We start from the raw sequence: 25,068 nt of genomic DNA, 5'->3' as shown, positions 1-25,068 counted from the left end.
AGAGCTAACCCTGCCCTCACCACAACATTCTGTGTACATTACATAGTGACAGCAAACTGCTAATCAGAGCCAGGGGTACGGTTGTACCACTTGGCACACACCAGCTAGTCTGACAGTGACAATCTCCTGCTGATAAAACATCGATAGTACTGAAACTACAGTCCACAGCCTAATAAGTAAGATCCCTGAAATCTGTGTCTGAGAACCCTACATACTGTTGTCCTCAGATCACATAGCAAAAAACTGCTGACAGATTCCCTTTAAGTCCAAGTGGGGTTTTCACTGCGAGCATGTACTTCCCCCTGTAGAAGTTGCTGATAACTTTAGTTATAGGGGTTTTCCAATGAACAAAGGTAATTTTAATCTATAGATCTTGGAATAGTAATATTTTCCACAATCCCCATACATACTGGTGTATCAGTTCACCTGAGTATAAGCCGAGACACCTAATTTTGCCATGAAAAACTAGGAAAACTTGTCTCCCCGGCCTTGTCTGCATAGCTCCCCTACCCGTCCTTGTCTGCTGGGTTCCCCAAAGCCGGCAATTGAATTACCGGCTTTTAAGCTATGTCCTTCCTAAACCCGACATGATATGAGACATGGTTTACATACAGTAAACCATGTCATATCCCCATTTTTTTTTTGCATATTCCACACTACTGTTAGTAGTGTGTATGTGCAAAATTTGGGCGCTCTAGCTATTAAACTAAAGGGTTAAATGGCGGAAAAAATTGGTGTTGTCTCCCGCGCAATTTTCTCCACCAGAGTAGTAAAGCCAGTGACTGAGGGCAGATATTAATAGCCTGGAGAGGGTCCATGGTTATTTGCCAACCCCCCCCCCCCTCCTGGCTAAAAACATCTGCCCCCAGCCACCCCAGAAAAGGCACATCTGGAAGATGCGCCTATTCTGGCACTTGGCCACTCTTCCCATTCCCGTGTAGCGGTGGGATATGGGGTAATGAAGGGTTAATGTCACCTTGCTATTGTAAGGTGACATTAAGCCAGATTAATAATGGAGAGGCGTCAATTATGACACCTATCCATTATTAATCCAATAGTCTGAAATGGTTAAAAAAACACACACACAATATTACAAAGTCTTTTAATGAAATCAAAACACAGGTTGTTGGAATATTTTATTATCCTGGTAATCCACCTGAAGACCCTCGCTCTGTAACAAATGAAAAATAAAAAAACAACAATATCTCATACCTTCCGATGATCTGTCACGTCCCACGATGTAAATCCATCTGAAGGGGTTAAATTTTTTTACAGGCAGGAGCTCTGCTAATGCAGCTGTGCTCCTGGCTGTAAAACCCCAGTGAATGAATGTAACGTAGGTCAATGACCTGTAGTTACCTTCAATCGCGGTGATGCGCTCTCTGCTGGATGTCTTCATATGACCTTGAGCCTGGGAACTTTTCTGATTTTTTTCCCACGCTCGAAGGACATCCAGCAGAGGGCGCCTCACCGCGAATGAAGGTAACTACAGGCCATTGACCTAGTTTCCATTCATTCGCTATACAGGTCCTTCTCAAAAAATTAGCATATAGTGTTAAATTTCATTATTTACCATAATGTAATGATTACAATTAAACTTTCATATATTATAGATTCATTATCCACCAACTGAAATTTGTCAGGTCTTTTATTGTTTTAATACTGATGATTTTGGCATACAACTCCTGATAACCCAAAAAACCTGTCTCAATAAATTAGCATATCAAGAAAAGGTTCTCTAAACGACCTATTACCCTAATCTTCTGAATCAACTAATTAACTCTAAACACATGCAAAAGATACCTGAGGCTTTTATAAACTCCCTGCCTGGTTCATTACTCAAAACCCCCATCATGGGTAAGACTAGCGACCTGACAGATGTCAAGAAGGCCATCATTGACACCCTCAAGCAAGAGGGTAAGACCCAGAAAGAAATTTCTCAACAAATAGGCTGTTCCCAGAGTGCTGTATCAAGGCACCTCAATGGTAAGTCTGTTGGAAGGAAACAATGTGGCAGAAAACGCTGTACAACGAGAAGAGGAGACCGGACCCTGAGGAAGATTGTGGAGAAGGACCGATTCCAGACCTTGGGGAACCTGAGGAAGCAGTGGACTGAGTCTGGTGTGGAAACATCCAGAGCCACCGTGCACAGGCGTGTGCAGGAAATGGGCTACAGGTGCCGCATTCCCCAGGTAAAGCCACTTTTGAACCATAAACAGCGGCAGAGACGCCTGACCTGGGCTACAGAGAAGCAGCACTGGACTGTTGCTAAGTGGTCCCAAGTACTTTTTTCTGATGAAAGCAAATTTTGCATGTCATTCGGAAATCAAGGTGCCAGAGTCTGGAGGAAGACTGGGGAGAAGGAAATGCCTGAAGTCCAGTGTCAAGTACCCACAGTCAGTGATGGTGTGGGGTGCCATGTCAGCTGCTGGTGTTGGTCCACTGTGTTTCATCAAGGGCAGGGTCAATGCAGCTAGCTATCAGGAGATTTTGGAGCACTTCATGCTTCCATCGGCTGAAATGCTTTATGGAGATGAAGATTTCATTTTTCAGCACGACCTGGCACCTGCTCACAGTGCCAAAACCACTGGTAAATGGTTTACTGACCATGGTATTACTGTGCTCAATTGGCCTGCCAACTCTCCTGACCTGAACCCCATAGAGAATCTGTGGGATATTGTGAAGAGAAAGTTGAGAGACGCAAGACCCAACACTCTGGATGAGCTTAAGGCCGCTATTGAAGCATCCTGGGCCTCCATAACATCTCAGCAGTGTCACAGGCTGATAGCCTCCATGCCACGCCGCATTGAAGCAGTCATTTCTGCCAAAGGATTCCCGACCAAGTATTGAGTGCATAACTGAACATTATTATTTGATGGTTTTTTTGTTTGTTATTAAAAAACACTTTTATTTGATTGGATGGGTGAAATATGCTAATTTATTGAGACAGGTTTTTTGGGTTATCAGGAGTTGTATGCCAAAATCATCAGTATTAAAACAATAAAAGACCTGACAAATTTCAGTTGGTGGATAATGAATCTATAATATATGAAAGTTTAATTGTAATCATTACATTATGGTAAATAATGAACTTTAACACTATATGCTAATTTTTTGAGAAGGACCTGTATATAGAGAAAGTAAATATGTTGTTACGATTTTTTGACAACATGGATCCATTGTATGTCCGTATGTCGGTTTTGCAAGCCTGCGAGAAAATCTCGCAGTACGGATGCCATATGGAGGATGCCATGCGCAAAATACGCTGACACACCCTGCCTACGGAGGAGATACGGACCACTATTTTGGGGACTTTTCTGCGTATTATGGCCGTAAATTACGGACCGTATTGTCTTACGCCGAGTGTGACGCCGGCCTTAGGCTGTGTGCTGAAGTTTCAGTACTATCATTGTTTTAACAGCAGGAGATTTCATCACTGCCAGACTAGCTCCTAAGTGCCAAGTGGTCCAACCACACCCGCAGCTCTGATTAGCAGCTTACTGTCACTGCGTAATGTACTCAGAAAGCCTTGGTGAGGGCAGGGTTAGCCCTCAGGGCTCTGCCACATCTAAAGCTACGTTCACATTTGCGTTCTGCTGGGCTGCGTCGGGCGCAGCTGCGGCGACGCATACGCCCCTATATTTAACATGGGGGCGCATGGGCATGCGTTTGCATGCGTTTTGCGATGCATGCGTCTTTTTTGCCGCAAGCGTTAGGGCGCAGAGGACGCAGCAAGATGCATTTTTTTTGCGTCCAAAATCCGGCAAAAAAGGACCCATGCGTCGCAAAACTATGCATTTTGCATGCGTTCTTGTTTGCGTTGCGTCGCCGACGCAGCAGCGCACAACGCAAATGTGAACGTAGCCTAAAACATACTCTTGATTGTATCACAGCTGCTGCACCCAGTAAACTAAGGTACACATTGCTGGAATTGGGGTGCCCAACTGTGGGCATTATTATTATTCCAAGATCTATTAATTAAAATGTACCTTTTCCCAGAGCCATAATTTTTTATATTTTTCAGTCAGTATGGCCACGTGAGGGCTTATTTTTGTGGGACGTGTTGTACTTTTGAACGACACCATTGGTTTTACCATATCGTGTACTCAAAACCGCAAAAAAATTCCAAGTGCTGAGAAATTGCAAAAAAATGCAATTTCACAACGTTTTTTGAATTTTTTTTTTAACCATGTTCACGAAATGCTAAAACTGACCGGCCATTATGAGGGTATGTGCACACGCTGCGGATTTTGGTGCGGGTCCGCATCAGTTTCCCATGAGTTTACAGTTCACTGTAAACCTATGGGAAACAAAAAATGCTGTGCACATGCTGCGGAAAAAAACGTGCGGAAACGCAGCGGTTTACATTCCGCAGCATGTCACTTTCTGCGGATTCCGCAGCGGTTTTACAATTGCTCCAATAGAAATCTGCAGGTGTAAAACCGCAGGAAAAACCGCTGTAAATCCGCAGCGGTTTTCCACTGCGGATTTATCAAATCTGCAGTGGACCCTAGTACGTGTGCACATACCCTGATTCCCCAGGTCATTACGAGTTCATAGACACAAAACATGTCTAGGTTCTTTTTTAAGTGGTGAAAAAAAAATTCAAAGTGTGTTAAAAAAAAAAAAGTGACATTTTCCGAGACCCGTAATGTCTCCATTTTTCGTGATCTGGGGTTGGTTGAGGGCTTATTTTTTGCGTGCCGAGCTGATGTTTTTATTGATACCATTTTGGTGCAGACACGATCTTTTGATCACCCGTTATCGCATTTTAATGCAATATTGTGGTGACCAAAAAAAAGTAATTCTGGCGTTTTGCCTTTTTTTTGTTACCCCATTTAGCAACCAGGTACATTTTTTTTAATTGATAGATCGGGCGATTCTGTACATGGCAATACCAAATATGGGCAGCACGGTGGTGCAGTGGTTGGCACAGCAGCCTTGCAGCGCTGGAGTCCTGGGACAACATCTGCAAAGAGTTTGTATGTTCTCTCCGTGTTTGCGTGGGTTTCCTCTGGGTACTCCGGTTTCCTCCCACATTCCAAAGACATACTGATAGGGGATTTAGATTGTGAGCCCCATCGGGGACAGCGATGATAATGTGTGCAAATTGTAAAGCGCTGCGGAATATGTTAGCGCCATATAAAAATAAAGATTTATTTTAATATGTGTTTGATTCTTTTTATCGCTTTATTTTGAATGGGGAGTCATTTAAACTTTTATATTTTTTTTAATAGCCTCCATGGGAGACTAGAAGCTGCCACAACACGATCGGCTCTGCTAAATAAAGGCGATGATCAGATCACCTGTATGTAACAGAACTGCTGACTTGGCAGCGTTCATAATGCGCAGGCATTAAATGCTGCTGTCAAGAGTTTGCCAGCGGTATTTAAAGGGGTAATTGCCACGGGTGGATCGCGAGTCCACCCGCGGCTGTGGCGGGCATATGTCAGCTGGTCCAAACAGCTGACATGTACCGAGAAAGATGTGGGCTCACCGCTGGAGCACACATCAAAGGGAGGGAATCGGCCTGAGCAGTACTAGTACGGCGGTGGTCGCAGATGGGTTAAAAAGTCCAAGCGGATGTTAACTCATTATGTGCGAAATACTTTGATTGCTACTATCTCCACAACAAAGGCCAATAAAAAAAGTATTTTCTGCTCTGCAGCCACTATTACATGGTGGAGAAATGCTGAAGTCAGTGATGACACTGGGGCTAGAGTGTGGACAGGAGGACGTATGGGGTTTTTCTTAACACCGCTTTCATAGTGTAGGATAAATCATGCAATATTGTCTAAGGACAGCTTAGCTTACATGGCAAATACCCGACTGCAACCTACAAAGTGCAGGACCAGGGCAAGCAGCCGACCACCCTGGGTGCCACACTCTGAAGGGGATTATAGCCTTATTTAAAGGGGTTGTCCACTACTTTCAATTAACCCCCCAATGTATCCCCCCGGGGCCCCTAATGAATTGGGCAATTACCTTGCGTTGCCGTTTTCGCCTGTGAGCGGCGCTATCCTGCCTGCTGAGTCCGGGTCACGTGACCCCCAGACTGCAGCCGCCGCTCATTTCCGCCGACGTCACGTCAATTTCCAGACTCTAGAAATTGACGTGACGTCAGCAGCAGGCGTGACCAGCCGCCACAGACAGCAGTCACTCATCAAGAGTGACTGGGCTGTGGGCGGTGCTGGGGGCTGCTGGGATGTGCTGGGGGCGGGCGGGGCTGTGTGTGCTCACTGCTGCTGGGATCATGATGTGCGGGCGGGGCTGTGCTGCGGTCGCCGGGGATCTGCCCGCCGGCGCCGGCTGGTGTTTTTGTGGACCGGCGCCAGTGTCTGCCCGCCGGCGTGTGCGGGGCTCTGCCCGCCGGCGTGTGCGGGTGCCTGCCCGCCGGCGTGTGCGGGGGTCTGCCCGCCGGCTTGTGCGGGTGCCTGCCCGCCGGCGTGTGCGGGGCTCTGCCCGCCGGCTTGTGCGGGTGCCTGCCCGCGTGTGCGGGGCTCTGCCCGCCGCCGTGTGCGGGGCTCTGCCCGCCGGCGTGTGCGGGGCTCTGCCCGCCGGCGTGTGCGGGGCTCTGCCCGCCGGCTTGTGCGGGGCTCTGCCCGCCGGCATGTGTGTGTGTGTGCCGGCGATGTGTGTGTGTGTGCCGACGATGTATGTGTGCCGGCGCTGTGTGTGTGTGTAGGCATCGTCCGATGGGACTACAAGTCCCATCGGGCTCTGCCTGCTACACTAACAGTAAGTGACACATTAGCCAATGATGGGACAGTAGTAGTCCCATCATCCGGCTAATGTGTTGAATGTAAAAAAAAACAACATACACAGTACATACATACATACAACACACACCATGCGACGACATGCACCATGCGACGACATGCTGCATGCACCATGCGACGACATGCACCATGCGACGACATGCACCATGCGACGACATGCGACATTCGACGACATGCGACATTCGACGACATGCATAGAGTACATACTCACCATCACTTGTCACTTTGTTCCTCGAAGCCATTGTCACCTGTAAAAAATATTAAAATAATAAACAAACACTATACTCCCTGTCCGCAGAAATCCAATTAAAACGAGTGTCCCACGACGATCTCCCGTGGAGAGCAGGAGCATCAGTTGATGCGACCACTCTCCAGGGGCTCCAGGAACACAATGATGGAAGGTGTCCTTCCATCATGTATTCCTCACAAGGTATTCCTACGCCCCTGTAAGAAAATAGTCCCTAGTCTCACTATTGGCATTGCTGGGTGAGACATTTTCCCACGCAGCAATTGCCATACAGTGAGACCAGTGAACTAGAGTAACCTCAGTGATGCACTGCAGGAGCCATTGTCTCCTGTCAGTGTGTCACTGAGGGTCCTATAGAGCAGGGGTCCCCAACTCCAGTCCTCAAGGCCCACCAACATGTCATGTTTTCAGGATTTCCTTAGTCTTGCCCAGGTAATAATTGCATCACCTGTGCAATGCAAAGGAAATCCTGAAAACATGACCTGTTGGTGGGCCTTGAGGACTGGAGTTGGGGACCCCTGCTATAGAGCGGTGACATCACCCGATGTCACTGTTCTATAGGGGAGATCGTCGTGGGACACTCGTTATTAATTGGACTACGGCGGAAAGGTAGTATACGGTTTATTATTTTACTTTTTTTTGCAGGCGCTGAAGTATGGTAAGTATGGTTAAATGAAGAATATTAAAATACTTTTTTCCTAATGTGTGTGTGTTTTATTAACCCTTTCTTACTATTGGATTAGTAATGGCTAGGCGTCTTATTGACGCCTCTCCGTTATTAACCCGGCTTAATGTCACCTTACAATAGCAAGGTGACATTAACCCCTTATTACCCCATATCCCACCGCTACTCGGGAGTGGGAAGAGAGGGGCTAAGTGCCGGAATTGGCGCATCTTACAGATGCGCCATTTCTGGGGCGGCTGCGGACTGGTATTTGTAGCCGGGGGGGGCCAATATCCATGGCCCCTCTCTAGGCTATGAATATCAGCCTGCAGCTGTCTGCGTAGCCTTTCTGGCTATAAAATATAGGGGGACCCCACGTCATTTTTTTTTTTGGGGGGGGGGTCCCCCTCTTTTAATAGCCAGTAAAGGCTACGCAGACAGCTGCGGGCTGATATTCATAGCAGGCTACAGATATTGGCCCCGGCCGTCGGCTTTCCCCCTCTGGCGCAGAAAATTGCGCGGGAGCCCACGCCGTTTTTTTTCCGCTTTTTTTTTTTTTTCTTTTTAAATTCATTGCTCATTAAGGCCTCTTTCACTCTTGCGTCAGTACGGGTCCATCGCTATGCGTCGGGTCGACGTACCGACGCACGTTGTGAAATTTGTGCACGACGTGGGCAGTGGATGCAGTTTTTCAACGCATCCGCTGCCCATTCTGAAGTGCGGGGAGGAGGGGGCGGAGTTTCTGCCGCAAATGCGCGATAGAAAATGGCGGGCGAGCTGGCCAAAAATTTTTTCAATTGAACGTTTTTTTGTGCCGACGGTCCGCCAAAACACGACAGATCAGTAGCACGACGGAGGCGATGTCTGGCCATCCGTCACGATCCGTTGCTAATACAAGTCTATGGGTAAAACGCATCCTGCGAGCACATTTGCAGGATCCGTTTATTTGCACCGGATCGTTTTTTCCGCCAGATCCATTTTATTCCACCGGATGTTTTTTTTTCCGCCAGATCTGTTTTTTCTCATAGAGTTGTATTAGCGCCGGATTGCGCCTGGTGGCCACACGTTTAATCCGTTTTTGCAGGATCCGTCAAAAAAGCTGTTTCCACCGGACGGAAAACACATACAGAGGAACGGTTTTTCGGTACGTTGAAAAAAATGCACAGCGACTCATCTAGCAAAAAACGGATGAAACGTGTGGCCATCAGACGCACTCCGGCGCTAATACAACTCTATGAGAAAAAAACGGATCTGGCGGAAAAAAAACGATCAGGTGGTAAAAAACGGATACGGCAGAAAAAAAAAGATCCGGCAGAAAAAAAAAGATCCGGCGAAAAAAAAAGGATCCTGCAAATGTGCTCGCAGGATGCGTTTTGTACCCATAGACTTGTATTAGCAACGTATCCGTCGTGTTTTGGTGGACACAACGCACAAAAAAAAGTTCAATGTAACTTTTTTGTGCGACGTGTCTGCCATTTCCGACCGCGCATGCGTGGCTGGAACTCCACCCCCTCCTCCACGCTTATCACAATGGGCAGCGGATGCGTTGTAAAACTGCATCCGCTGCCCACATTGTGCTAAAGTTAGCATAACGTCCGTCGGTACGTCTGGCCGAAGGTTTGCGACGGCCCCGTACCGACGCAAGTGTGAAAGTAGCCTTACATCTGAATTTGCTGAGTATAATGCAGCCACCCCAGAGTATAATGTAGCCCCCATAGAATATAATGCAGCCCCCCATTGTATATCAGACAGCCTCCCCCATAGAATATAATATACCCCCGCAATAGTATATAACACAACCACATAGTATATAACACGGCCTCCCCCATAGAATATAATATACCTCCCATAGTATATATCAAAGCCCGCATATAATATAGCACAACTTGCATAGTATATAGCACAACTTGCATAGTATATAGCACAGCCCACATATTATAGCACAGCCCGCGTAGTAGTATACAGCACAGCCCGCGTAGTAGTATACAGCACAGCCCGCGTAGTAGTATACAGCACAGCCCGCGTAGTAGTATACAGCACAGCCCGCGTAGTAGTATACAGCACAGCCCGCGTAGTAGTATACAGCACAGCCCGCGTAGTAGTATACAGCACAGCCCGCGTAGTAGTATACAGCACAGCCCGCGTAGTAGTATACAGCACAGCCCGCGTAGTAGTATACAGCACAGCCCGCGTAGTAGTATACAGCACAGCCCGCGTAGTAGTATACAGCACAGCCCGCGTAGTAGTATACAGCACAGCCCGCGTAGTAGTATACAGCACAGCCCGTGTAGTAGTATACAGCACAGCCCGGGTCGTAGTATACAGCACAGCCTGGGTCGTAGTATATACAGCACAGCCCGCGGAGTAGTATACACAGCACAGCCCACACAGTGGTATATACAGCACAACCCACATCTCATCCCCCGATAATGGCTCCACACTCTCCTCACCTTTCCTCTTGCCTGCGCTGCTCCTGTCTCGGCGGCTGCAGTCTGCCCGGGACACATGCGGCGGCAGCACTGGCAGGAGTAGGGGGAAAGAGTGCAGCAGCCCACTACTGGCACCGGCCCTTCTGGCATTTGCCAGAAGTGCCCGATGGCCAGTCCGGCCCTGGTCACCGCCCACACACTTCCCTCCTCCTGAACTGCAGCGTTTCTCGGACCCACATCCGCAACAAAACTGCAGATATTTGTTACATCTCAATGAAAGTGTAAGGCCGAAGTCACACTACAGCGAGATACGGCCGAGTCTCGCAGGTTAAATACAAGCTCTGGCACCGGCACTCCGGAGCGGAGCGTGCGGCTCCATGTATTGCTATGCGGCTGCACGCTCCGCTCCGGAGTGCCGGTGCCAGAGTTTGGTTTTAACCTGCGAGACTCGGCCGTATCTCGCTGTGTGTGATCCCGGCCTAAGCATGCAGAAACGCTGCAGTTCGGCACAAAAGAAGTGACATGTGCACATCAAGTCTGCGGCTCCCATAGACTTACTTTGGTTGTGCACTACACTGCGGATTTGATGCAATTCTGTACTGCAAAAAACGCTGCGGATCTGCAATCAAATCCGCAACGTGTGCACACAGCCTTAGCATTTAGTGAAGCTAGCAAAAAGGCAAGCAAAAAACACGTGGGGGATTGCACTTTTTTTGCAATTTCATCGCACTTTGAATTTTTTTCACATTTTCTACTACACGACATGGTAAAACCAATGGTGTCGTTCAAAAGTAGAACTTGTCCCGCAAAAGATAAGCCCTCACATGGCCATATTGACGGAAACATTATGGCTCTGGAAAGAAGGGGAGCGATAAACAAAAAAAGCTCCAGGGGTGAAGGGGTTTAGAAACATGGATATGGACATATCTATGGAAATAGATAGATACATACAGATATATCTATATATCTATCCCATATCTATCTAATTCTATCTGTCTGTCTGTGTCTATCTATCCCACATCTGTCTATCCCATATCTATCTATCTATTTATCTATCTATCTATCTATCCCATATCTATCTATTTATCTATCTATCTATCTATCCCATATCTATCTATTTATCTATCTAATTCTATCTGTCTGTCTATCTAGCTATCCCATATCTATCTAATATCTATTTATCCCATATCTATCTATCCAATATCTATCTATCTATCCAATATCTATCTATCCAATATCTATCTATCCCATATCTATCTATCCAATATCTATCTATCTATCCAATATCTATCTATCCAATATCTATCTATCCCATATCTATCTATCCAATATCTATCTATCTAGCCAATATCTATCCATCCATCCATTCGTATGTAATGGAGTGTGGGTTGGACAAATGTAAAAGAGGAGTTGGACAGAAATGACACCACAAATCTTTTTAAAGGGAACCTGTCACCCCGTTTTTTGAGATTGAGCTATAAATACTGTTAAATAGGGCCTGCGCTGTGCGTTACCATAGTGTATGTAGTGTACCCTGATTCCTCACCTATGCTGAGAAATACATTACCAAAGTCGCCGTTTTCGCCTGTCAATCAGGCTGGTCTGGTCAGGTGGGCGTGGTGACATCGCTCTTTTCTTCCCCAGCTTTCCGTTGGTGGCGTAGTGGTGTGCGCATGTCACAGTGACGAATCCACTGCGTGCACGTGAAGGAGCAGCGCGCGATCTGCGCTATTACCCCCTGTCATCTGTGGGGGCGGCCATCTTCCTGGGGCCTCGCGTGCGCAGATCGTAAACTCGGCTTTGGGAAAATGGCCGCCGCGATCTCTAATGCGCACGCGCGGCATCCCGCGGCCATTTTCCTGAAGCCCCGTGCAGCAGAGCACTCGATCTGCGCACGCGCGGCCCCAGGAAGATGGCCGCCCCCACCGATGACAGGGGCAATAGCGCAGAACGCGTGCTGCTGGTTTTGTTGATGTTGTGCTAGAGTTCATTGTTTTTGTGCTGAGGTGAGATCACGTTTCTCTGCCTGGTTTCCACGGCGCTGGGAACTCACACACGGGACCTCCATGAGGGGCTGATGGAAAAGGCTACGGAGCTGGTGAGTGGGGCTGGCCGGCAGCAGGCTTTGTTGTCATTCCTGTGCAGCACCAACTCTGAACATGCGCACACCATTACGCCACCAACGGAAAGCTGGGGAAGAAAAGAGCGACGTCATCACGCCCACCCGACCAGCCTGATTGACAGGCGAAAAAGGCGACTTTGGTAATGTATTTCTCAGCATAGGTGGGGAATCGGGGTACACTACATACACTATAGGAACACACAGCGCAGGCCCTATTTAACAGTATTTATATCTCAATCTGAAAAAACGGGGTGACAGGTTCCCTTTAAAGAGAGGAGGGAGGGGTTTGGGTGTGTTTTTGGAGTGGGTGTGCTAGGTTCGGGCTTAGTGGCAGTGCAAAGCATCATGGAACTTGTAGTATTAGGGCACAATAAGGAAGTTGTCGATTAACCCCATGAGAGCTGAATCCAGCAATGAAGATGTGCTGCTACAGCATGATAACAGGTAATATTGCTAAAATAAACACAGTAGATGTTTTCAGTGGCACATAATAGCAAGATTAATGGAAAAAAAAAATTTTTTATAGTAGTGGACAACTTGTTTAACCCCTTCCCGACCTTTGACGCATACGCTGCGTCATGAAAGTCGGTGCCATTCCGACCCATGACGCAGCATATGCGTCATGGAAAGATCGCGTCCCTGCAGGCCGGGTGAAAGGGTTAACTCCCATTTCACCCGATCTGCAGGGACAGGGGGAGTGGTAGTTTAGCCCAGGGGGGGTGGCTTCACCCCCTCGTGGCTACGATCGCTCTGATTGGCTGTTGAAAGTGAAACTGCCAATCAGAGCGATTTGTAATATTTCACCTAAAAAACTGGTGAAATATTACAATCCAGCCATGGCCGATGCTGCAATATCATCGGCCATGGCTGGAAACACTAATGTGCACCCACCCCACCCCTCCGATCGCCCCCCCACCCCCCCGATCTGTGGTCCGCTCCCCTCCGTCCTGTGCTCCGCTCCCCCGTCCTCCTGTCCGCTTCCCCGTGCACCAATCACACCCCCTGTGCTGCAATCAAACCCCCCCGCACTCCGATCCCCCCCCCGCACACAGCGACCCCCCCCCCGTGCTCCGATCCACCCCCCCCGCACAGCGATCCCTCACCCCGTGCTCCAATCCTTCCCCGTGCTCCAATCCTCCCTCCCGTGTTCCGATCCACCCCCCCCCATGATCCGATCCACCCCCCCGTGCTCCGACGCCCCCCCCGTGCCCTGATCTCCCCCCCTTATACTTACCTGGCCGCCCGAGGTCCGTCCGTCTTCTTTCCTGGGCGCCGCCATCTTCCAAAATGGCGGGCGCATGTGCAGTGCGCCCGCCGAATCTGCCGGCCGGCAGATTCGTTCCAGAGTGAATTTTGATCACTGAGATATATCCTATCTCAGTGATCAAAATAAAAAAAATAGTAAATGACCCCCCCCTTTGTCACCCCCATAGATAGGGACAATAAAAAAAATAAAGAATTTTTTTTTTTTTCACTAAGGTTGGGGTAAGAACTAGGGTTAGGGTTAGGGGTAGGGTTAGGGGTAGGGTTAGGGGTAGGGTTAGGGGTAGGGTTAGGGTTAGGGGTAGGGGTAGGGTTAGGGCTAGGGTTAGGGTTAGGGTTAGGGTAGGGTCAGGGCTAGGGTTAGGGTTTCGGTATGTGCACACGTATTCTGGTCCTATGCGGATTTTTCCGCAGCGGATTTGAAAAATCCACAGTGCTAAACCGCTGCCGATTTATCGTGGATTTACCGCGGTTTTTCTGCGCATTTCACTGCGGTTTTACAACTGCGATTTTCTATTGGAGCAGTTCTAAAACCGCTGCGGAATCCGCAGAAAGAAGTGACATGCTGCGGAATGTAAACCGCTGCGTTTCCGTGCAGTTTTTCCGCAGCATGTGTACAGCGATTTTTGGTTCCCATAGGTTCACATTGAACTGTACACTCATGGGAAACTGCTGCGGATCCGCAGCGTTTTCCGCAGCGTGTGCACATACCTTTAGAATTAGGCCATGTGCACACGGTGCGGATTGGCCGCTGCGGATTCGCAGCAGTGTTCCATCAGGTTTACAGTACCATGTAAACATATGGAAAACCAAATCCGCTGTGCCCATGGTGCAGAAAATACCGCGCGGGAACGCTGCGTTGTATTTTCCGCAGCATGCCAATTCTTTGTGCGGATTCCGCAGCGTTTTACACCTGTTCCTCAATAGGAATCCACAGGTGAAATCCGCACAAAAAACACTGGAAATCCACGGTAAATCCACAGGTAAAACGCAGTGCCTTTTACCCGCGGATTTTTCAAAAATGATGCTGAAAAATCTCATACGAATCCGCAACGTTGGCACATAGCCTTAGAGTTGGGTTGGAATTAGGGTTGTGGTTAGGGTTAGGGGTGTGTTGGGGTTAGGGTTGTGGTTAGGGGTGTGTTGGGGTTAGGGTTGTGATTAGGGTTACGGCTACAGTTGGGATAAGGGTTAGGGGTGTGTTGGAGGTAGAATTGAGGGGTTTCCACTGTTTAGGCACTTCAGGGGGTCTCCAAACGCAACATGGCGCCACCATTGATTCCAGCCAATCTTGTATTCAAAAATTCAAATGGTGCTCCCTCACTTCCGAACCCCGACGTGTGCCCAAACAGTGGTTTACCCCCACATATGGGGTACCAGCATACTCAGGACAAACTGCGCAACAATTACTGGGGTCCAACTTCTCCTGTTACCCTTGAGAAAATAAAAAATTGCTTGCTAAAACATCATTTTTGAGGAAAGAAAAATGATTTTTTATTTTCACGGCTCTGCGTTGTAAACGTCTGTGAAGCACTTGGGGGTTCAAAGTGCTCACCACATATCTAGATAAGTTCCTTGGGGGGTCTAGTTTCCAAAATGGGGTCACTTGTGGGGGGTTTCTACTGTTTAGGCACACCAGGGGCTCTGCAAACGCAACATGACGCCCGCAGACCATTCCATCAAAGTCTGCATTTCAAAAGTCACTACTTCCCTTCTGAGCCCCCACGTGTGCCCAAACAGTGGTTTACCCCCACACATGGGGCATCAGCGTACTCAGGAGAAACTGGACAACAACTTTTGTGGTCCAATTTCTCCTGTAACCCTTAGGAAAATAAAAAATTCTGGGCTAAAAAATTATTTTTGAGGAAAGAAAACGTATTTATTATTTTCACGGCTCTGCGTTATAAACTTCTGTAAAGCACTTGGGGGTTGAAAGTGCTCACCACACATCTAGATAAGTTCCTTTGGGGGTCTAGTTTCCAAAATGGGGTCACTTGTGGGGGGTTTCTACTGTTTAGGCACACCAGGGGCTCTGCAAACGCAATGTGACGCCCGCAGACCATTCCATCAAAGTCTGCATTTCAAAAGTCACTACTTCCCTTCTGAGCCCCCACGTGTGCCCAAACAGTGGTTTACCCCCACACATGGGGTATCAGCGTACTCAGGAGAAACTGGACAACAACTTTTGTGGTCCAATTTCTCCTGTAACCCTTGGGAAAATAAAAAATTCTGGGCTAAAAAATTATTTTTGAGGAAAGAAAACGTATTTATTATTTTCACTGCTCTGTGTTATGAACTTCTGTGAAGCACTTGGGGGTTCAAAGTGCTCACCTCACATCTAGATAAGTTCCTTTCGGGGTCTAGTTTCCAAAATGGGGTCACTTGTGGGGGGTTTCTACTGTTTAGCCACATCAGGGGCTCTGCAAACGCAACGTGACGCCCGCAGAGCATTCCATCAAAGTCTGCATTTCAAAACGTCACTACTTCACTTCCGAGCCCCAGCATGTGCCTAAACAGTGGTTTACCCCCACATATGGGGTATCAGCGTACTCAGGAGAAACTGGACAACAACTTTTGGGGTCAAATTTCTCCTGTTACCCTTGGGAAAATAAAAAATTGCGGGCTAAAATTCATTTTTGAGAAAATAATTTTTTTTTTTTATTTTCATGGCTCTGCGTTATAAACTTCTGTGAAGCACTTGAGGGTTCAAAGTGCTCACTACACATCTAGATTAGTTCCTTTGGGGGTCTAGTTTCCAAAATGGGGTAATTTGTGGGGGATCTCCAATGTTTAGGCACACAGGGGCTCTCCAAACGCGACATGGTGTCCGCTAATGATTGGAGCTAATTTTCCATTTAAAAAGCCAAATGGCGTGCCTTCCCTTCTGAGCCCTGCCGTGCGCCCAAACAGTGGTTTACCCCCACATATGGGGTATCTGCATACTCAGGACAAACTGGACAACAACATTTGTGGTCCAATTTCTCCTATTACCATTGGCAAAATAGGAAATTCCAGGCTAAAAAATCATTTTTGAGAAAAGAAAAATTATTTTTTATTTTCATGGCTCTGCATTATAAACTTCTGTGAAGCACCTGGGGGTTTAAAGTGCTCAGTATGCATCTAGATAAGTTCCTTGGGGGGTCTAGTTTCCAAAATGGGGTCACTTGTGGGGGAGCTCCATTGCATAGGCACACAGGGGCTCTCCAAATGCGACATGGTGTCCGCTAACAATTGGAGCTAATTTTCCATTCAAAAAGTTAAAAGGCGCGCCTTCCCTTCCGAGCCCTGCCGTGTGCCCAAACAGTGGTTTACCCCCACATATGAGGTATCGGCGTACTCGGGAGAAATTGCTCAACAAATTTTAGGATCCATTTTATCCTATTGCCCATGTGAAAATGAAAAAATTGAGGCGAAAATAAATTTTTTGTGAAAAAAAAGTACTTTTTCATTTTTACGGATCAATTTGTGAAGCACCTGAGGGTTTAAAGTGCTCACTAGGCATCTAGATAAGTTCCTTGGGGGGTCCAGTTTCCAAAATGGGGTCACTTGTGGGGGAGCTCCAATGTTTAAGCACACAGGGTCTCTCCAAACGCGACATGGTGTCCGCTATCGATGGAGATAATTTTTCATTCAAAAAGTCAAATGGCGCTCCTTCCCTTCCGAGCCTTACCATGTGCCCAAACAGTGGTTTACCCCCACATGTGAAGTATCGGTGTACTCAGGAGAAATTGCCAAACAAATTTTAGGATCCATTTTATCCTGTTGTCCATGTGAAAATGAAAAAATTGAGGCTAAAAGAATTTTTTTGTGAAAAAAAAGTACTTTTTCATTTTTACGGATCAATTTGTGAAGCACCTGGGGGTTTAAAGGGCTCACTATGCATCTAGATAAGTTCCTTGGGGCGTCTAGTTTCCAAAATGGGGTCACTTGTGGGGGAGCTCCAATTTTTAGGCACACGGGGGCTCTCCAAATGTGACATGGTGTCCGCTAAAGAGTGCAGCCAATTTTTCATTCAAAAAGTCAAATGGCGCTCCTTCCCTTCCAAGCCCTGCCGTGCGCCCGAACAGTGGTTTACCCCCACATATGAGGTATCGGCGTACTCAGGACAAATTGGACAACAACGTACGTGGTTCAGTTTCTCCTTTTACCATTGGGAAAATAAAAAAATTGTTGCTGAAAAATCATTTTTGTGACTAAAAAGTTAAATGTTCATTTTTTCCTTCCATGTTGCTTCTGCTGCTGTGAAGCACCTGAAGGGTTAATAAACTTCTTGAATGTGGTTTTGTGCACCTTGAGGGGTGCAGTTTTTAGAATGGTGTCACTTTTGGGTATTTTCAGCCATATAGACCCCTCAAACTGACTTCAAATGTGAGGTGGTCCCTAAAAAAAATGGTTTTGTAAATTTCGTTGTAAAAATGAGAAATCGCTGGTCAAATTTTAACCCTTATAACTTCCTAGCAAAAAAAAATTTTGTTTCCAAAATTGTGCTGATGTAAAGTAGACGTGTGGGAAATGTTATTTATTAACTATTTTGTGTCACATAACTCTCTGGTTTAACAGAATAAAAATTCAAAATGTGAAAATTGCGAAATTTTCAAAATTTTCGCCAAATTTCCGTTTTTATCACAAATAAACACAGAATTTATTGACCTAAATTTACCACTAACATGAAGCCCAATATGTCACGAAAAAACAATCTCAGAACCGCTAGGATCCATTGAAGCGTTCCTGAGTTATTACCTCATGAAGGGACACTGGTCAGAATTGCAAAAAACGGCAAGGTCTTTAAGGTCAAAATAGGCTGGGTCATGAAGGGGTTAAAGGGGTTGTCTAGCGCTAGACAACTTATCAATGGCCCCAGAATTAGACTCACCAGTGTCACATGACCAAACAGCCGACACAGGAACCCCTGCACCAACCTGGGGGCCTACTGATCCTACAGACAAGTCATGTGACACTGGCAGGTGTGGGGGCACAACACGTACCAGGGGTGCACGTTATAGATGACATAGCCTCCCTTACAGAATAATGGATCCTCAGCTGACACACTGGGACGAAGCTGCAGAAAGCCAGCAGCAGGTATTCTGCACACAGGGAGGACTACATAATACAGGGCCCGGTCACCGGAAGCAGTGTTATCCCTGCACCTGTGCAGCACCGATCACGGTCCCCGGCACCGCAGCCATGACGTTACACTGGCTCAGCACGGCGGCCTCCAGGGTGAGTCACGGTGTGCAGAGGACGGACCGCTGCCCGACCACCGAACTTACCTCTGCGAAACCACGTGGAGCTTCCTCTGACCTTTGACCCGTAGAGCGGAACCCCGCCCCCCGCACCTGCCTCTACACTCCGCGCCACTAGTATCAGCAGTGAAGTTGGGTTCTGTGTAGCAGCGACTGGGCGTCAGTGACCGAGAGCCCCGCCCACATCCGCCCTGCTACGGGACGCACAGCCAAGCCTTCCGCCGGAAGTGGGGGTGGCCGCCAAGGGATGAGCCTATGAGAAGCCTCGGGGCGCGCAGGCGCAGTGGCGGCGTGCTGCTGGTTTTGTTGATGTTGTGCTAGAGTTCATTGTTTTTGTGCTGAGGTGAGATCACGTTTCTCTGCCTGGTTTCCACGGCGCTGGGAACTCACACACGGGACCTCCATGAGGGGCTGATGGAAAAGGCTACGGAGCTGGTGAGTGGGGCTGGCCGGCAGCAGGCTTTGTTGTCATTCCTGGGCTGCAGCGAGGCCCCACACTGTGGGGGCAGAGTGTGTGCAGCCCGTGCCTCGTACGTGCTGCTCTGTGCCCTCACCCTATAGGCTGCTCATCCAGAGCATGTGGGCACTGCAGAGCTGCATTCACACTTCTGCTGCTCCCAGGTGGGACTCCTCTATGCATCCTTTACTGGGAAGGGTCCTATTATTGGTACAATGTCCTTGCAGGATATTCCTGTTATGTATGTGCATAATTACTGCTGCAGCTGAATTATGAATGCAGCTCTGGAGTGTAATACTGGATGTCACTTATGCTGGAGAAGTAATGTGTGTGTATAATGACTGCACTGGCTGAATTATGAATGCAGCTCTGGAGTGTAATGTATAGGATGTCACTTATACTAGAGAAGTAATGTACCGTATGTGTATAATGACTGCACTGTCTGAATTATAAATGCAGCTCTGGAGTGTAATGTATAGGATGTCACTTATGCTAGAGAAGTAATGTGTGTGTATAATGACTGCACTGTCTGAATTATAAATGCAGCTCTGGAGTGTAATGTATAGGATGTCACTTATGCTGGAGAAGTAATGTGTGTGTATAATGACTGCACTGGCTGAATTATAAATGCAGCTCTGGAGTGTAATGTATAGGATGTCACTTATGCTGGAGAAGTAATGTGTGTGTATAATGACTGCAGTGGCTGAATTATAAATGCAGCTCTGGAGTGTAATGTATAGGATGTCACTTATGCTGGAGAAGTAATGTATGTGTATAGTGACTGCACTGGCTGCGTTATAAATGCAGCTCTGGAGTGTAATACTGGATGTCACTTATGCTAGAGAAGTAATGTATGTGTATAGTGACTGCACTGGCTGAATTATGAATGCAGCTCTGGAGTATAATGTATAGGATGTCACGTATGCTAGAGAAGTAATGTATGTGTATAGTGACTGCACTGGCTGAATTATAAATGCAGCTCTGGAGTGTAATGTATAGGATGTCACTTATACTAGAGAAGTAATGTATGTGTATAGTGACTGCACTGGCTGAATTATAAATGCAGCTCTGGAGTGTAATGTATAGGATGTCACTTATACTAGAGAAGTAACGTATGTGTATAATGACAGCACTGGCTGAATTATAAATGCAGCTCTGGAGTGTAATGTATAGGATGTCACTTATACTAGAGAAGTAATGTATGTGTATAGTGACTGCACTGTCTGAATTATAAATGCAGCTCTGGAGCGTAATACTGGATGTCACTTATGCTAGAGAAGTAATGTATGTGTATAATGACTGCACTGTCTGAATTATGAATGCAGCTCTGGAGCGTAATACTGGATGTCACTTATGCTAGAGAAGTAATGTATGTGTATAATGACTGCACTGTCTGAATTATAAATGCAGCTCTGGAGCGTAATACTGGATGTCACTTATGCTAGAGAAGTAATGTATGTGTATAATGACTGCACTGTCTGAATTATAAATGCAGCTCTGGAGCGTAATACTGGATGTCACTTATGCTAGAGAAGTAATGTATGTGTATAGTGACTGCACTGTCTGAATTATGAATGCAGCTCTGGAGTGTAATGTATAGGATGTAACTTATTCTAGAGAAGTAATGTATGTGTATAGTGACTGCACTGGCTGAATTATGAATGCAGCTCTGGAGTGTAATGTATAGGATGTCACTTATACTAGAGAAATAATGTGTGTGTGTATAATGATTGCACTGGCTGAATTATGAATGCAGCTCTGGAGTGTAATGTATAGGATGTCACTTATACTAGAGAAGTTATGTATGTGTATAATGACTGCACTGGCTGAATTATGATTGCAGCTCTGGAGTGTAATGTATAGGATGTCACTTATACTAGAGAAGTAACGTATGTGTATAGTGACTGCACTGTCTGAATTATAAATACAGCTCTGGAGTGTAATGTATAGGATGTCACTTATACTAGAGAAGTACTGTATGTGTATAGTGACTGCACTGTCTGAATTAAACGGCCACGACCAATCAGCGACGGGCACAGTCTGGAAGAAAATGGCTGCTCTATACTCCCCGCAGTCAGTGTCCCCGGCGCTCCGCTCCCCGCAGTCAGTGTCCCCGGCGCTCCGCTCCCCGCAGTCAGTGTCCCCGGCGCTCCGCTCCCCGCAGTCAGTGTCCCCGGCGCTCCGCTCCCCGCAGTCAGTGTCCCCGGCGCTCCGCTCCCCGCAGTCAGTGTCCCCGGCGCTCCGCTCCCCGCAGTCAGTGTCCCCGGCGCTCCGCTCCCCGCAGTCAGTGTCCCCGGCGCTCCGCTCCATACTCCCCTCCGGTCACCGCTAACACAGGGTTAATTCCGGCGGTAACAGAATGCTATTAACCCTGTGTGTCCCCAACCTTTTACTATTGATGCTGCCTATGCGGCATCAATAGTAAAAGAAAGTAATGTTAAAACTAGTACAAAAACAAAAAACCTGCAATACTCACCCTCCGTTGTCCGCTCAGCCGCTCGCGCCTGCCGCCATCTTCCTTTCCCAGCGATGCTTTGCGAAATTACCCATAAGACCTAGCGGTCTCGCAAGACCGCTAAGTCATATGGGTAATTTCGCAAAGCATCCCGGGAACAAAAGATGGCGTCAGCCGCGCGCCCATCTGCACAGCGCCGTTGGATCCCAGGAAGCGGAGAGACTGGACGCTGAGGAGCAGCAACCAGATTGGTGAGTATGTTCAACTACAAGGGGCCTCTCGGATCGTTAGGTGAGTATGTTTATTTTTTACTAGATGGTGGCCGGATTCTAACGCATCGGGTATTTTAGAATATGCATGTCCACGTAGTATATTGCCCAGCCCACGTAGTATATTGCCCAGCCCACGTAGTATATTGCCCAGCCCACGTAGTATATTGCCCAGCCCACGTAGTATATTGCCCAGCCCACGTAGTATATTGCCCATTTACGTAGTATATTGCCCATTTACGTAGTATATTGCCCATTTACGTAGTATATTGCCCATTTACGTAGTATATTGCCCAGCCACGTAGTATATTGCCCAGCCACGTAGTATATTGCACAGCGACGTAGGATATTGCCCAGTGAGGTACTATATTACCGAGCCACGTATGTCACAGGTTAAAAAAATAAATAATAAACATACTCACCTAACAATCCGAGGGCCCCTTGTAGTTGAACATACTCACCGTTCTGGTCGCTGCTCCTCAGCGTCCCGTCTCTCCGCTTCCTGGGATCCAACGGCGCTGTGCAGATGGGCGCGCGGCTGCCGCCATCTTGCGTTCCCAGGATGCTTTGCGAAATTACCCATATGACTTAGCAGTCTCGTGAGACCGCTAGGTCTTATGGGTAATTTTGCAAAGCATCGCTGGGAAAGGAAGATGGCGGCAGGCGCGAGCGGCTCAGCGGACAACGGAGGGTGAGTATAGCAGGTTTTTTGTTTTTGTACTATTTTTAACATTACTTTCTTTTACTATTGATGCCGCATAGGCAGCATCAATAGTAAAAAGTTGGGGACACACAGGGTTAATAGCAGCGGTTACGGAGTGCGCTACCGCCGGCATTTATATACTACGTGGCGACTGTTATATATTGCTTGGCCTGTATTAACGCATCGGGTATTCTACAATATGTATGTATATAGCAGCCACATAGTATATAGCACAGGCCACGTAGCATTTGTCTGCTATATACTACATGGCTCCTATATACTACGTGGCCTGTGCTATATACTATGTGGCTGCTATATACATACATAAATAGATATTCTAGAATACCCGATGCGTTAGAATCGAGTCACCATCTAGTGTACAATATTTGTACGAATGCACACTCTGAATTATCAACTCCACATGATCCACGATCTCTTTACTTCCCGCAACCTTTCCTTCCTGGCCATCACTGAGACCTGCCTGACGCCCCCTGACACTGCCTCCCCTGCTGCACTGAGTTATGGTGGCCTCCACTTTACCCACACTCCTCGCTCTGGCAACAGACATGGTGGGAGGAGTGGGTTTTCTTTTTTCTAAAAACTGCTACTTCAACCCTATCCAACCCCCACACTCCCTTATCCTCCCTTCTTTTGAGGTTCACTCTGTCCGTATCTACTCTCCCTCTGATCTCCACCTGGCTTCTTCACTTTCTCTCTGCTGACATCCCCACCATCATAATGGGTGACTTTAATATCCCTACTGACACCCGCCAACCAGCAGCCTCCAAGCTTCTAGCCCTTACCTCATCCTTTGGACTCACTCAGTGGTCCTCCACAGCCACCCACACAGACGGACATATGCTAGACCTCCTCTTCACCCGCCTCTATTCCTTATCTAATCTCACAACCTCTCCCTTCCCCATATCTGACCACCATCTACTCACCTTCTCTTCCTTGTCCTCCTCACCCGCCCCCCACGTCCAGCCAGTACCACATCCTCGCAGAAGCCTTGCACACCTAGACATTCACAGACTCTCAGACTCTCTTCTACCTCTGTCCTCCATATCATCACTCCACGACATGGATAGCACCACCGCTTTCTATAACTCCACCCTCACATCAGCCATAGGTTCAGTCGCCACTTTCATGCATGGCAAAGTGCAACAAATCAATAGGCAACCCTGGCATAACAACCTCACCAAAAAACTCAGACAAGCATCCATGGTCGCGGAGCGGCATTGGAAAAAAACATGCCTGCCGGACAACTTCACCGCTTTCAAACAGGCTACACTTGCCTTCAAACCAGCCCTCACTTCTGCTAAACAGACCTATTCCACTAACCTTGTATCTTCACTATCCTACAACCCAAAACAACTGTTCAGCACATTTAACTCTCTCCTCTGCCCCCACCACCACTGCCACCTCCTACTCCCCTCATCTCTTCTGAGGACTTTGCCACCTACTTCAAAAACAAGTTCGACCAAATAAGGCAAACCTTTACTGTTCCACTACCCCAAACACTCCATATACCAGATCTCTGCCTTTCCCCAATAACTTCCCTCTCCAACATCACTGAAGGAGAACTTACTCTCCTTTCCAAATCACACCTCACCACCTGTGCACTTGACCCCATCCCTTCCCACCTGCTCCCCAACCTCACTAACACGCTCATTCCAGCCCCAACCCATCTCTTCAACCTATCGCTATTTTTTGGTACTTGCCCCTCTGCCTTCAAACATGCCACCATCACACCCATCCTCAAAAAAGCTAACCTTGACCAAACTGCTATGCCCAGCTTTGGCCCTATATCACTGCTCCCTTTTGCTTCCAAACTCCTTGAGCGGCATGTCCACGGTAAACTGTCCTCCCACCTAACTCATCTAACTCTCTCCTTGACAACCTCCAATCTGGCTTTCGTCCCCACCACTCCACCGAAACTACTCTGACCAAAATTACTAATGACTTACTCACAGCCAAAGCTAACAGACAGTTCTCCATCTTCCTCCTTCTCGACCTGTCCTCTGCTTTCGACCCAGTCAGCCACTGCCTACTGCTACAGATTCTTTCTTCCCTCGGCATCAAATGCCTTGCCCTGTCCTGGATTGCCTCATACCTTTCTGACCGCACTTCTAGCGTTTCCCACTCCCACACTACCTCCTCACCCCGCCCCCTCTCTGTTGGAGTCCCTCAAGGCTCTGTCCTTGGGCCTCTACTTTTTTCCATCTATACCCTTGGCCTAGGACAACTCATAAAGTCCCATGGCTTCCAATACCACCTATATGCGGACGACACTCAGATCTACCTCTTTGGCTCAGTTGTCGCCTCTCTTCTGTCCAGAATCCCGGAGTGTCTCTCAGACATATCCTCCTCCTTCAACTCTCGCTTCCTAAAATTCAATGTAGACAAAACCAAACTCATCATCTTTCCCCCATCTTCC

General features: G+C 47.5%; 2 protein-coding genes across 3 annotated transcripts in view; one reads left to right on the top strand and one right to left on the bottom strand.

Moving 5' to 3' along the window:
* Window positions 1-18,935, bottom strand: part of UTP18 (UTP18 small subunit processome component) — a 62,951-nt gene extending 44,016 nt beyond the window's left edge. The window contains exon 1 of one of the 2 annotated variants that reach the window (XM_069752498.1): window positions 18,775-18,935. The gene's annotated coding sequence lies outside the window, so the exon portion shown is untranslated. Of the gene's footprint in view, window positions 1-18,526; window positions 18,548-18,774 lie in introns of those variants that run through there. The other variant, XM_069752499.1, reaches the window with a different exon arrangement.
* Window positions 18,936-19,023: 88 nt separating this feature from the next.
* Window positions 19,024-25,068, top strand: part of MBTD1 (mbt domain containing 1) — a 108,761-nt gene continuing 102,716 nt past the window's right edge. Inside the window, exon 1 of the mRNA XM_069752496.1 lies at window positions 19,024-19,182. Within this exon, the coding sequence (XP_069608597.1) occupies window positions 19,162-19,182 (21 nt within the window). The 5' untranslated portion in view covers window positions 19,024-19,161. The remainder of the gene's footprint in view (window positions 19,183-25,068) is intronic.

This window comes from Ranitomeya imitator, chromosome 2 (genome assembly GCF_032444005.1).
Source record: "Ranitomeya imitator isolate aRanImi1 chromosome 2, aRanImi1.pri, whole genome shotgun sequence".
NCBI lineage: Eukaryota > Metazoa > Chordata > Amphibia > Anura > Dendrobatidae > Ranitomeya > Ranitomeya imitator.
This window is presented reverse-complemented; position numbering and strand designations above follow the sequence as displayed.